The 15,160-nt window shown below is 38.3% G+C and overlaps 1 protein-coding gene across 1 annotated transcript in view; it reads left to right on the forward strand.

Annotated features, from left to right (window-relative positions):
* PARG (poly(ADP-ribose) glycohydrolase) overlaps positions 1 to 14,914 on the forward strand; it is a 113,663-nt gene extending 98,749 nt beyond the window's left edge. The window contains exons 16-18 of the mRNA XM_018558408.1: positions 5,300 to 5,405; positions 14,179 to 14,307; positions 14,445 to 14,914. Of these exons, the coding sequence (XP_018413910.1) occupies positions 5,300 to 5,405; positions 14,179 to 14,307; positions 14,445 to 14,557 (348 nt within the window). The 3' untranslated portion in view covers positions 14,558 to 14,914. The remainder of the gene's footprint in view (positions 1 to 5,299; positions 5,406 to 14,178; positions 14,308 to 14,444) is intronic.
* Positions 14,915 to 15,160: the final 246 nt, after the last annotated feature.

The following is a 15,160-nucleotide window of genomic DNA, read 5'->3' on the forward strand; positions in this document are numbered from 1 at the left end:
TTTTTTTTTTTTTTTTTTTTTTTTTTTTTTTTTTTTTAGCTTGTCATTGTTTTGGGTATTATTGCCATACAGTTCTTGTTAGAAATAAGTAATATGGTTAAATTGTGCTCTGATTTAGGGCCCGTTCAGTTCTATCCAATCCAAAGCCTATCTAAACCTAAAGTAATAGTAAACCTTTATTGTTGTTTTTTTTTATAATAGGTCCACACTTACCTGATTCTGGTGTTCTTCTTTAAACTGCTCTTCTTTCTTGTGCTCCAGCTTGTTGCCAAACCACTCCCTTCTCGATCCCTTTGCAGGCATCTCCTTCAGCTTGCCTGCTCCCAGCTGTGCCCGCACCTAGCTGTGTGCTTCCATAAACACAGCATGCGGCAGGCTATGCCCCTCCTCTCCTCCCAACTGATTGACTGATGGCAGAAGGAGCCAAAGACTCCTCTGCCCTCAGTACCCTCCCTTCACAAACAGGAAGTACAGGGAACAGTGAAGACTTCACAGACCCAGCAGAGGTGACAAGCGAATGGAGGTATGTGTGGGGCAACATGGAAAGATGCTGGGCCTTTATTTACTTTAATGCAGAGAATGCATTTATATAAAAAATTCCCAGCCTTCAGTACAACTTAAAAATGAAAATGGAATATATTGCAGCTTACCAATCTTTAGATTACATTCGTTTTTTAGGCTAACAACATTTAAAAGAAGTTCAGATAATGCCTTGATCTGGCCAGAAATATAATGTCCTTGTAACTGGTATTTCAAATTGATCTTCCTTCAAATTTTCTTCTGTAAACTACTAATTACCCTGCCACTCATGTTATTTAGATGGAGGGTGGAAAACAAGTCTGTGGTCCTGTCCTAGTTTAGCAACCATGGTGTTCTCTCCATGGATATAGCAGAGTGAGTATAGGCTACCCTAGGATAAGATGTGTGTTTAGAAATAACCCCCCCTTCCATATTGTCCATGCATTTAATGTTCCCCTATATTCAGGTTACCCACCACATCTATTACCCATTCCCTAAGGCTCCCAGTTCCCACTCCCTTTTCCTGGGACTAGACATCCAAGGGAATATCCCTGGATTGCCCAGTTCATTTTTATATTCCTTGTTAGGCCTGTTTTATATTCAGTTGAACTGGTTGTACTATGATGTCGCATATTACCTTTGTTTATTTAAAATGAATGACTATAAATATTTTTTTTAAAAACTAATGAGAAGAAATTAAAGAAATAAAAGCCTAATCAAAGGAAGCTGAAGCAACCACCACATCTTAGGAAGGGTAAGCTGCAATATATATCTTAATATCCACAGCGAAAGAACTGAAGTCTTTGTCTTGGCGGCTCAGCTAACCATGCTTCTCCAGCTTCACTGATGGGAGTGGTGGAACAGTGTGAGCTAAGCTGGCACAGGCAACGATTTTGCTATGAAGGTTTAGGATTCATTTTTCCATAGTGGCTGTAGCTACAGATGTCAGTGAGGTTCGTTTTTTAAAGCTCATTATGGCTTAATATGCACATATTGAAATGACCATAAGAAATCTGCATTGCAGACATACGTAAGTTGTAACTGCTAGCTGTCAGGCAGAACCTGAAAAGTGTGATGATCAGGAGAGCTGATTTCACTTGCCAAACACTTGTTTTGGGTCTGTGAATTTCAGAGATTAAAGCCAGAAGATCAGCATGGGGAAAGTAATTCACATAAGGAACAGAAGGAAGTTGGCAGTGGCAGCATACTATTTACTCTTATGTCAGATTTCCTGCACTTTCTGTTCTCAGTCCCCTACCCTTGAGCTCCACTTTAAAGCATATTTCCACTTTTGGAGTCAAATGTGAGAAAACCCCTCCTATATGTTTGTTGTGTTCCCATTCACACAACATACTGAAAAATTATTTATTTTTTAACCACTTCAAGACCAGGTGTTTAGACCCCCTTCCTGGCCAGGGCATTTTTCAGTGTTCAGCGCTGCAGTCCATGTTTCTTTCCTTACCTTAATTAACTTACAAGGAGAAGAAAGGCTTGTAATCCTTTAACCCCTCACAGCCCCTCCTAAAATTACAAAAGGAGAAGCAAATGGACATTTTAACCCTTAAGAAGCCCAAAAACCCTAATCCAAGTCTAAGCAATTTAAACCAAGTATTTTTATTTTTTTTATTTTTAGCTTATGCTATGTGAAAGGGAACATGTAACACTTTTATATAGGTGTTATCCTAAGTTGGCTGCGTAAGTTGGAAGACACTTTAAGGTTTCATTCACACTGGCAGTGTTAAAACTCCATTTACGTGCATTTAGAGGACATTTCTAAACTCCATGTAATAATTTTTAATGGTATCATTCAAACTGATTGCCTGTTTTTAGATTTGATCAGCTTAGCTTTCATTTAGAAAATCTAATTCTGTGTGTCCAGTGTCTGATTAGAAACTTTATACCTAAACTAACTAAAACCACTTTGTGTGAGTTAGGCCCTTTACTCACTAGTAGCATCAGTGGCCCATATGTGATATTGAGGCGAAATCAAGTACTATACTCTGCTGTGGGAAATGTGCTTATGCCGCCCACCTTGTTTCTAATTTTTCATACAGTAAAACTGTATGTTCATGCAGCAATGGCCACAGCCTGTGTAATATGTATCACTATCAGGGAGTTCTACGGAGACAGAACACGCTCGAGTAAGCCATGCTTTACCCATGTATTTTACTATTTCTGAACTAAATTCAGATGTTGTGTGCACATTGTTAAAGTCTGCCCTTGGACACATTCTTATACTTCAGTCTGCAGTTATGTCCTAATAGCTTGCCTGGCACAGCAGTTATTTTGTTTAAAGTCTGCTGCTAACTTAATATTGTGCCCATGTTTCAGAGCAAGGCAGACAATAATTTTGTCTACACCTTACGGTCCTTAATTACTACATTAAATAACTTTCAGTCTTGAGAAATGCATTATGGTACCCCAGGGCATTATTCTGCCCCCTCTTTTATGACGGCACAGCAAACTCCCTTTAATCAGTCATTGTTGAAACATTGATTTTCATTACTCCTTTCCGCAGGTAAAATATTAGCCCACGTAAAATCTAGAAAACCCCTTTCTAATCAGTCAGCAACTCTGTGAGAGAAGTACATTTCCATTTTCAAGCTATTGCTCTGGTTAAGATAAATTTTGTTTTGAAATCGTGCGTACCGTTAATAAAAGCACATCGATCATTCAAAAATGGTCCTAAAAAGAAAATGCATAAATATAGAAGGTGCAGGAGCAACTTATCCATTTTAAGTGTGCTTCTGACAGCTTAATTGGTGGAGCAGATTCGCTAACAGTTAAATTCATTTCAAGTCTGACCAGAAGATCTTCTCATCTGAACAACTTGGCTGCTACTGGCTCATTATTTAGACCGGGATTGGCTTGAGAACGGATGGCTTTTACTTGCCACTGAGTTTACTGGACCAATATGCATTGAAATATATTGTTTTATTTAAAGGGAATTGTTCACGTGGTAGTAGTAACTATTACCTGCAACAGAAAAATGGAATTTCATCCAGGAAGCCAAAATAAAGCTGTTTGTTGTCATGTTTCTGTTAGTGATTCTGTGACTTTCGCTGTCTTTAAAGCACTGCTGTTTATTTGTTGCCTATATAAAATATACCAAAGCCATATTTTTTACAAGCACTTGGTAAACACATTTACCACATTCCTGGGGCACTGAGAGAGAGAATGCAATGTTTGAAGGATTGCTGGAGGTCGGGTGTCAGGTCTTACTGCAAATGTCTTATGCACACAGTCAATAAGACAGACCCATAGCTTCATTAGTTGTTAGAAAGCTGCTGATGTTAACACCTGTGGGGGATCTATTTAACATGACTGAGGTCAGCTGCCTGACAAAGTGACCACTGCAGTGATTTGATAACTGAAGTGCTGAAGACTGATCTTAAACTGAATAGCTCAGCATTCGCACATGGCACAAGACATTTCTGTCCTAAATAAAGATAGTTCAGGTTTGAAGCAGTTATAATAGCCATTGACTGACTGTGACATGTTTACCTTATATGTGCAGTATGTCCCTGGCTTACTGCCAGGGGTGGACAAATTAATATAGACTTTAGGAGCCAGCAGGAGTTTGTAGGAGCTAGCTCCATTGAAAACTAGAGAAAACTCAAGTCAGTTGCCAACTGAAATTTTAAGGAGCATCAGCTAGCAAAAGAAAACAATTGATTTGGTTGAATTGAATTTGAAAAACCGCCTCTGATTTACAAAAAAAAAATGTATATTGATCGAAATGCTAATTTAATGTATTTTTTTTACTGAAAGATAAGATTCTTTAATTGAAATTTTTATATGGAAGCGTCTCTTTTGTTATGCATGTCAGCATTAAATACCTGCCCAAACCCATGCCAGTGCAGGCAATATGAAATGTTAAAGTTGTGCAGAGAGAGAGAGAGAAAAGGTATGTTGTTCAATGGGTCAGCACCTTTGTGCTGACCCATTGCACAATTCAGAATCCAGTGCTGGCACACTCAGTCAGTGAATGCACAGACTTTTTATATCAAGAAGAACTACATATAGTAACCCACAATGTAATAATAAAAAAAAAATTAAAGCAAAGCTTTCAGACAAACGTGGGGTTACCACTGCTTACACCTTAATGGGAATGCTAATTCCCTGACTTTTATACTCAGTTGCTGGCTTCAAAACATTAGGTCCCTTACCCAGAACAAATATACTGATCAGAAAACCTATATGTCCTTACCCACATATCTGCACTAGGTTAGAATCAAAGTAATGGACCAAAAAGTTCAGCAGTGAAGTTAACCAACTATAATACATGGTTATTAACAAAAGGGTGAAGAGTTTGGAGAAAGCAGAAGTGAATAATTTAGGACAACATAGCTGGCAACATAGGTGAACTGGAAAGTAAGCTGAATTGGAGAACTTCAAAATCAGATGTTGTCCTAGTTCGTTCACTTCTCCTGCCTTCTCCAAACTCTTTACCCCTTCGTGAATAACCCTGCTTAGTATTTTTTTTTTAGAGGGTAAGGTCAGCAGTGACCGCTTTTTTTGTTTCTCCCATTTCATGTTTCCTTTGAACAGTTCTTCAGAGAACACACATGCATTGAAAAGAAGTGTTTTAGGTTACTCTGGTTTGTACAATCATGCAATGTAGCAATCAAGATATACAGTCAGTTGTGGACAATATTCAGTCATCTAGTTTGGAATAATTGAGCACATGAGATTCATTAATATATAAGCTTTGTTTTGTACTGTATTGTAAACCTTGGATTTGCTTCATACAACTGGTAATTTCTTCTTTCTTCATTAGGCTTACTGTGGGTTTTTCAGGGAAGGAATTGAACCTAAAAATCTTTCAGCAGTGGCAACTGGCAACTGGGGATGTGGAGCTTTTGGTGGGGATCCTAGATTAAAAGGTGAGAAGGGAAATTTTAAAATGAGCTTATAACTATTTAAAAAACAGTTATGACTAGAACTGATGCTCTCCCTAATAATGTGTGCATGTGTGTGTAATCTAACTTTATTCCTTACAGGTACTTTTTGGACAGCTATTTTAAAGGCGGAGGGAGCCCAGATATTATAAGTGAACTTTATATAATACTGCGAAGTGTGTTTTAAATTTGCATATACAGGTTGTAAATACTAATTGTAGACATATTTATGAGTCAATAAGTTAAAATTTGAGCCATTAAAAAGGTCAAGGGATATGAGTGTGGGCGGGAAATAAACAATTTGAGTGATTAATTCAGTGTCTCAAAGGGATAATGATTCAGACCCCAGAATGTCCCTGGCAATCACCATGGCTGATGGACATTAATCAGGTTGTTATTTTTATTGATAATGTGTGCTGTGAAAATAGAGTAATGACTGGGTTTGAAAATCTGTTGATCAAGAGGCATGGACCCACTATATCCGTTGAATAAGCTGTCCAGGATTTATTCTTCTTGCACCCATCAGAAATGTTTTGCAAACATAGAAAGTACTTAAGTAGTGCTAGCATCCTCCAAGTGTTGACTGTTTTTCAAAATAGTAAGTTGGTACAAGCATAATGGTAAACAACCTTTCAGTGTCTCCTGATGTGATGGCGAACACTACTACATGAAACTGTACTAGGACAAAAATGCCATTAAAGATTATTTAATTTAAGTTTTAATGAATGTTGGAACAGTTGTTTACATTTTGTTTTAAAAGATTGCTTGTACATTACACTGCCCCTTAGATAGTAATTGCCTTGCCCTAATGACACACATGCTGAGCCTAAAGTATGGTGTATCATTCACTTGTATTTATCTTTAAAAATGTGGCCTACACCAAGTAAATTATTCTAATTGAGCCTGTTCATATATCACAAGACATAGCTGCACAAAAAAGTAATCTCCAACAGAGTTCAGTCTGTCCATATGTACACAAATCCTCGTGTTTCCTTCACTAGATTTCCCTCATTGCATTACCTATTGTGCCATGTTAAGAACAGTGATTGACCAGTCACCCTGAGTCTTAATATCTCCTCCCTTTTCTATTTGCTACCTGGCTGTGTCTGTATACTCAGCTCACAATGCTTCATACCTGTGTAATAAATTAGCAGTTACATTTCTTGCTATGCTCTATAGCTCTGCAAACTATCTTTTTCCTGTATGTCTGTGAAGGTTCTCATTCACCCAGGTCATGGTATATCTGTAAAAAAAAAATAAGTCAAGGCAACTGGACTTGCTGTATATTTTTTGAAGACGTTTCACTGGACATCCGGCCAGCTTTCTCAATTCAGAATGACTTGTACAAAAATTATCTGGGAATAAATATGGTGAATACATACATTTGCATAATTGGAGCTGGAAGGTGTTATTACCTGCCCAGAAACGTCTTCAAGAAAAATACAGCAAGTCCAGTTGCCTTGACTTATTTCTTTACAGATATCCATTTCCTGGTCAGTGTGAATTCTTCAGGAGAGTATTGCACTTGTGCTTGTTTCATACTCCTTCCCTAACACTTAGAATAAGTAAAATTCAAAAATGGAGTATTGAGGAAAACTAGAGGCAAAACATTTGTTTTTTAGAATATACTGTCTAAAACAGGACACCTCATTGCACCTTTTTGTGGGCTTTAGAACTGGTTTGTAAAATATGGTGTTTTTTGCTTGCCTTGTGCTACATATGTCTATCAAACATGTTATCTGTACCTGGCCAAATATAGAAACCTCTAACTACCCACAAAATTTGGACAATTCTTAGAAGCACTGAATATGTAGAATTTTCAGCAGCTCTTTCATTGTTGTCTGCTGCACCTGTCCAAGCCCTGTTTGTTCTTTGCGTCAACAGGCACAATTTTTCTATTTCCGAGAGCTCCGCCAAACCAAATTTATCTTTTCAAGAAACAACACATTTGATTTAGGTATTAAACTATGTGAGTTTTCTAAATATAGGACCTTAAAAGGAGTAGCAGTCTTTCTGGTTGAAATCAAGACGTTACGAGATCTCTCTGGTCCACTGGGTGGCAGCTTTGTCTTGGTCTGTTTTCATTCTGTGAAGTTATTATTTTTCCATAGAGATTATTCCTCAGTCCCGAAAACAGACATTCTACAATGTATTTTTTCCTTTAAATGTTAGTTACTCTTAAATAAGTGTTTTATGTATAAAATACTTCCTGAACCAGTAAAATAATGTTTGGTATATTTATCTTACCCATGCAATGCAGCTTAGTCAATTGAAACTATGTAAGTTAAAATAAGCAAATGGCACATAATGCTTTGGTGACTTGACCCCAAAATGCACTTATTGTTTGGCAAAGTGCACAAAAACATTGCACTGTTAAACCTTTATATGTAAATCTGTATATGAAATGCAGTATATATTTTATACAGTCCAAATGTGCAATATCAGCCATGTAAAGTCACATCAAAAATTTAAGTTTTTAAGCAGTTACAGGAACAGGTTTTTATTGTTTTTGTTTGGAAAAACAAAAGATTTAATCGACATAAAACACTGTAAACAAAAACACTAATGTGTTAATACTATTGGCATACTGTATCATATATGTATTTTTTTTTTTTTTGGCCATAGTTCTGCTTTAAATGTGTACTTAATGCAAATATACTGTAGTTTAAGTTATGTGTATAATGTCTGTGTAGCCATTAATTGTAAACTATATTTTATGAATGGCTCATATTATAGTAAAACAAACAATCTTCAGATGTTGCAGAGTGATCAAGATAAATTCTCTATAATTGTCTTACGCCCATGCATATGCAGTTCATTATAATTGGCATTGCAAATGAAGGCAATGAAGCTTGGCTAAATGAATAGCTTGATTAAATGTCGTCTTTGAACAACTCTCTAAGTGATCATTACATATCAATCTTTTGGATGATGAGGGGTGATTTATCTTAATCAAGTGCAGCTACATGTTGGTGCAATGTGTAAAGTATTAATAATAATGATCCCAACAACTATAATTGAAAATTAGAGGATTTATTTAAAGGATAGCTGCAATTTCACTTGAAAAGGTTAAACCCAACTCCAGGCAAAATATGTTTTTGGTTAACTAGGGGAAGGGTTATAACCTTTTCAGTTAGGTGTTTTGTTGTTGTTGTTGTTTACTGTCTGTTCATGTTGAGGTGATTTTACCTTGCTTTCTTTCCTGGTAATCAAACAAACAATAATCAAAGTATGGCAATCTAGGCAATGGGGGCATGGACATTAAGCTAATGGAGAATCTTGCCTTTCACCACTCTATTTTTTTTTTCGAAAATAACCATTTGTCTATATTTTAAAATAAAACAGAAGTCACTAATTTGCGCATGGAGCTCTGGTTTTTTAAAGAAGAACTATGGGGAGAGTGAAATGCACACATCCCCATAGTTAGAGGTCTGACACTGCAGCTGTCACACGCAGGCTCTATAGATCAAGAATTGAGCAATCGCAAACTGCTGATTGCCAAGTTCACAATCTTTTCCCTGCAGAGAGTGATGACCGTCAGTCCCCACATGGATACCCCCCCTCCCATCTCCATTCCACCAGCACTCACTGAAGGGACAAATGGGGCAGGGGGTAAGCACAGCTTGCCCTCTAAAGTGGCAGATCCTACTGTCAATAAGGCAGCAGAGTGGTTCCCGACAATATTGTTGGGATCTTCCCAGGCTCAAGCACAGCTCTGCGCTGTCAAGATATAACGGATGCTATTTGCTGAGTATTGGGTCACAGGAGTACAGTAGTAAATGTCCTCCTGGGACCCAGAAGAGAACTAAAGCCAAAAAAGATTTGTCCATAGTTCTCTTTTAAGTTAATTCAGAGATGCTGTCTGCGTTGATCTTGCTGCCCAGCTAGTTGGTTAGGGAAACATCCATGTAACATTAATGTAGAGACAACAAAGAAACCCAGCGCACATCTCGAAGTACAGTGGAAAAGTAACTGTTTAGTAAAGACAAAAAATAATGCACTTGCAGAATATTTACAAATCTTGTCTGTCACACATCAAATGGAAGTCTACTGTAAGCTGCTGGTCCAAGATCGTTCTCAGTATAGAAGGCCCTGAGTCCAGTCCAGAAAAGTTCCAGATCACTCGCGCTGTGTGAGAAAGAACTTATCTGAGACCCCATACACACTGAGCTACATCAAAAAAAGCTTTTTTTTCAGTGCTGATTTGAGCTTAGTGACTTTGAGAGACATTGAGCTACAGTGCACATATTGTCGCACTACGTGGCATGGACTTCGTAGCTGTTGCATTGGGCTGTATCCAATCAAAAGCGGTCTTGATGTGACATAATTCCTCTTCCTGCTTATATTTCTGTGCTAAAGTGACACAGGCGATTCAGATGCCGAGCTGTTTTCGAATGCACGGCTGTTCATTGTAAAGCGCGATTTTCAATGCATAGAGATGTCTATGGGACCCAAACAGCGCGACAACAGGCTGAAAATGGCGCCTGCACCTTTTCGCGAGACAGGCAATTTCAGTCATGCAACAAACCGCAAAGATGTGAGCAGCCTCCATTGACTTTAATGCAAATCTGTGTTTATAAATCGCTTAGGTGTGCACTGGCCCTCAAGCGACAAGCTTGAGCTATAAGCTACAGGCGACATTGAGCTGTGAGATGTGAACGGCTCCATTGAAATGCATTGGACAAGCTACATTGAGCTGACGTTTGAGCGATTTTTGAGCTGAAATCGTGCTCCAAATTGCTCAGTGTGAATGGGGGTCTGATGGCCGAGCAGTGCTGTAGCTGGTTCTTCTCCAGACGGGGCCGCAGCTGCTGGGTATGTCTGGGTCATGAAGTGTCAGGTGTTAGGCAACATGTTTCAGGGGTTCACCTCCTTTTTCAAGCCAGAGAAAAATGAGATGAACCTATGAAACACATTGCCTCAAGCTGGAGAGAAGGATGCTTGACACTTCAAGACCCAGAGGTACTCAGCAGCTGCTACCCCACGTGGAGAAGAAACCAGCTACAGCACTCTTGAGCTATCTGATCAGATCTGTGTCTCAATGCGCAGGTGATTTGGAACTTTTCTAGACTGAACTCTGCTCCCTCTACGTAGTGCCTTCCACATTGAGGATGATCTTGGACCAGCAGCTTAGACCAGACTTCCGTTTGATATTTGGCAGGTGGGATTTTTAAATATTCTGTAAGTGCATTATTTTATATCTTTAATTAAATAGTAACTTTTCTACTGCAGTTAAATCTGTGCTCAGGGTTTCTTTGTTTTCTTTACAGGATTTTTCTTTATGTTCTATTGAAGGACACATGAATAGTAGAAAAACAGACAGTTGAGTTATATTGCTGCCTTCACACGGTCTGGACAGTGGCAAAACAAGAAATGTTAAGGCAGCCCAATTAATTGAGCCCTCCAACCATCATGCTCAGGTTTTTGCTCATGTTCTAGGTGTTTTGACTGTTCACACCTTTTTTTTTTCCTTTTACTTTTTTCTGCTATATTAACCTTATTCAGGCTATCGAGAATGGCTAATCCACAACGATGCCTTAGAGGCCATCCCCTTACCCCGCTGGTCTGAGGATTGTGGGGGCCTGCCTGTGACATGACACGACTCTGCTTGTGGCATTTCCCAGACATCTAATGTACTGGTTTGTTAGCCACAGAGCACTTTACAGGCCCAAGGCTGTGGCACAGCATCTGGTATGACCCAGTCTCTAATTACTTATTTGTGCTAAGACATTCACACAGTAAGCTGTGTCGCAGTCTGTTTTCTCGATCTGTAACTAACCTGCGGCACAAATTATGTTCTGATGCCTACGGGCTCTGAGCTCTATTTAGTGGTCACTTCCTCTTGGTCATGGGGTACTAATTTCATGGCTGTTTCTGATTTGTGTGTGACAGCATTGTGACCTCACAATGAGAGGGTTTTAAAAAAATCTTTGTTAATATCTTGGCATACTTCTATCTGCAGGTTGACATTTTCATTCTACTATGTACTGTGACCTTTAAATGCTGTCCCCGTGTTTTGCCTTTTGGCACAGTCTATATCCCATACTCTCAGAGTGAGAGTATGGAGACGTGTTAAGGATTATATATTATTATGGTATGCAACTCTTCTAACTGGATTCTCCCCTCTGTGGTGTTAGCACTTGTGTACTTGGGCCTCCAAGAAGTCGCATTCCACTGCGAGGCTGTGGAGCAGAAATCCTATTCCTTCTGGCCTCTAATCTTGCTACCCTTCCTGCCTTTGATGGATTGTTCACTTCTGGCTGCCTACAGTCCCCACCATCACCTACTGCCCAGGCTGTAAATATGCTGGTCCCTACCTCTTCTTGTTCATTGCTCCTGACAACCAATGCAACATGTGAGTGACCTCACTTTTCCCTCCCCTACTATTTCTGGTGGTTCCTTTCCAGTTGCTCAACAGGAAACCTACACCTGTATTTTAGATTCTGGGACCCCTATTATTATAGCGTTATCCTCCTCACCAACTTCTACAGCTTCACTACCTGGGCCTGACATCCACACTGGGTCTACTGGGCCTCCTAATTCTAATTTTATTGCCAAAATAAAAAGAAGGCAAAAAATTTGTCTGATTCACACTGTACATGTTTAACTGAAATTACAGCAATTCTTTAAAAGAAATGTATAGGATTTTTTCATAGACAAACATGTAACAAATAGCTGCTTGATGTAAATAGGCTTGTCAGTACCTGTTAATGTTTTAAAAACCTTTTATTTTGTTAGTGCAAAATTAGCATCAGATAGGACACAGTGTTTTAGCAGGTTCCAATCAAAGTCCAGGTCACCACTTTTAGTTTATTGTAAGTTTTCCCACAGCTCAGCAGTTTAATAAAGACTTCAGGGTTGAAGTTAACTGCATTAATATAGCTTCAAAACAAGAAAATACATTCCTGTGCGATCGAGCATTAACAAACAAATATCTGCCCTAACTGGCAATTAAATAAAACATCACTTAACTTTTTGACCGAATAAAACAAAGGTATTAGGCACCTTTTTTTTATATTCAAAAGTCTGGTTCTGTCTCTCCCTCACAGATTTCCCCACCCCACCCCATTTAAGCTCCTGTGGCATTTCACTGCAGGGGCAAAATTCCAGTGGAGCATTTTACATAGGATATCATCAGCTTGAGCACCCCATCCATGACAAGTCCTAGGATCCTCTGCGGTCACCTTTTCATCTGTACTGATAGATTAACATGTATATTTAAGTCAGGACAGCCGTGTTTGTTCATTACATATGCCGGCTCTAAGTGTGATTTGGCTGACTCATTGAAAACTAAGAATGGTTTGGGTACATGAACTTCTAGCTGGTTCTGCAGGTTCACCACCAGAAATAAGGAGCAACCTGTAATGTAGTGCATCGGCTACAGTAATACAAGTAATACAGTATAAACTTTGCATGTCCTTTGCAAAATATAGCTTTTTTCCTTGGACTTGGTTCTGTTGAATTTATGGTAGCTTACTACTTGCACAGAAAAGGCACCACGAAATTTCACTACTAATAGCAGACTGGTTCAGAAATAAAAACCATGAAATATCAGACGGCCACTATTTTCTGAACATGTACAAAACAAGGCTGTAAATCACAGTTTAGAGAAGAGAGACTGATGATTGATTTGCCCTTCAGGTAAATTTTGTTCAACAAGCCATCTGGTAGAAGTTGTATAGCGATTATTATAAACTACAGTGACATCTCTTTGAATGTGGCTCAGAGTAATGAAGTGTAGACAACAAACCAGGTTTTGGCTAGTGATCCCATTTCAGCCTTGAGATTCATTGTCATATCCTTAGGAAAGCTAGAAAATTGATTGTGATATATTATAGCATATAGTGAATGCTATTTGCCATTTTGTCAGTTTGGGTGGTTTGTGTATTTCTTAAATCTGTGTATTTGCAGAAAAAAATTACCAACCTTATGAACTCAATTAAGCGTATTTCATTTAAAATATTTTCTGCTATTTTGTGGTTTTCTTTTTTGAGCAATTTAGCTCAGTAGCCTAGTAGTAATTTCATGTAGATTTTCTATTGAATTTTGAAATATTTACTTTGAAGGAAAATCGATTTTATTTGCAAAGACATTATTTTTCTTGTCTTCTGTATGTTGCGTAGTACATTATGCTTCGGTTCTAACTAAGCCACCATATTTCACTAAATCCTGGTCTGCACCTAGCACACATACAACAGGGAAAGCTCCCATCAGTGCATTACACATAAGGGAAATATCACTGCTACATTAGGTTACACAAATAGTAATTGCGCCATGCTCAATAATTGTGCTTAACACAACACATAAAAGTTGTACTAAAAATTATTTTGCATTGACTCTGTATTCTATGTGTATTCTCTGTGTACACTATACCTGTGTGCACTCTGTCTGCTGTGACAGGTTGTGTGTGTGTTAGTTCTGTGCATGGGCGTTGTCCATGACTGTGCGTGGGCATGCATTCCATTTGCTGTTCATTGTAAGATTATCTATTTATTGATTTGTATATAGATAAATATATCTGAATGGAGACTGTCCTGAAGGACCATTTCCTGTAGTGTTCCCAATTATCGTATGTTTAGCCACTTTTCTTAGATAAATAACTGCACAATGAGTTTCAAGGCATGTAAACAAACAACCTTGTTGCATTTTATGGCACCTCTTCATTAGCATCCACTTTCAGAAATACCCTTAAGTGTTCTGCGTAAGACATTTCCGAAAGATTACTGCCTTGTTTATGTGTTTCATACTTTCTTTGCAGCTTTAATACAACTTCTGGCAGCTGCAGAGACTGGCCGAGATGTGGTGTATTTCACCTTTGGAGACAAAGAGTTAATGCATGATGTCTATAAAATGTATAGGCTCCTTTGTCAAAAGAAGAAAACAGTAGGTGAGTAAACAAGGTTTTCCTTTTGGTGTATTCTGTCAATGTCTATAATAGTAATCGTTACTGGTATTCTCCCTTGGAGATCAAAACAACCATTATTGGTTAACAGTGTAACCTTGTCATTTTTTTTCTGTTCTCAGGTGAAGTTTACACATTCCTGGTGAATTATAACTATGAGGTGTGCAAGAAAACATCTGCAACAAGGCCAGAGACAAAACTGTATACCTTTATACACAACTCTTTATCCAAGTGAAGACATTGTGTATATAAAAGCAATTACTGCTTTGTACTTTTCCACAATAATTTGTTCATTCTGCTGGTTGTAACATATGGACTAGCATATACGGTGTATATAACCATACCTTTTAGTTCTATTTGCTTTATATGCCACAATCCCTTTTAGGGCTTTGTTTCTATGGTTTTATTTTTGAAATGTATTATGCTTGACTGGAATATATTTTCCATTGATTTGATTTTTCTTATATTTCAGAGTACATAATTATTTTATTAGATATTCTCTACGAATGCATTGCTGTGCCATGCCAACCTCTGAATGTCTATAGTACTCATATGATTGTAGCTTTGACACTGCTTCATCTGTTTTACAATCTAAAAGGGGATCAGCATCTTTTTCAGAGCTACATGTTTATCTGCATCTCCCACAATGCATAGCTAGTGATAACCTCATCTGACTAAGCATTATGAGATGTTAAAGTTACAAAAAGCAGTTGCTCCTGACTTTTCCTTTTCCCCAGTACCATCTGTTCTGTAGTGGATATAGCAGTGCTCTTCTACAATATACTTGGCTTACCTCTGTAATGCAAGCACAGCAGGCCAAACTCTCGTTGGTTTTGCA

Source organism: Nanorana parkeri, unplaced genomic scaffold (genome assembly GCF_000935625.1).
Source record: "Nanorana parkeri isolate BGI_ZX_2015 unplaced genomic scaffold, ASM93562v1 scaffold338, whole genome shotgun sequence".
Taxonomy (NCBI): Eukaryota; Metazoa; Chordata; class Amphibia; order Anura; family Dicroglossidae; genus Nanorana; species Nanorana parkeri.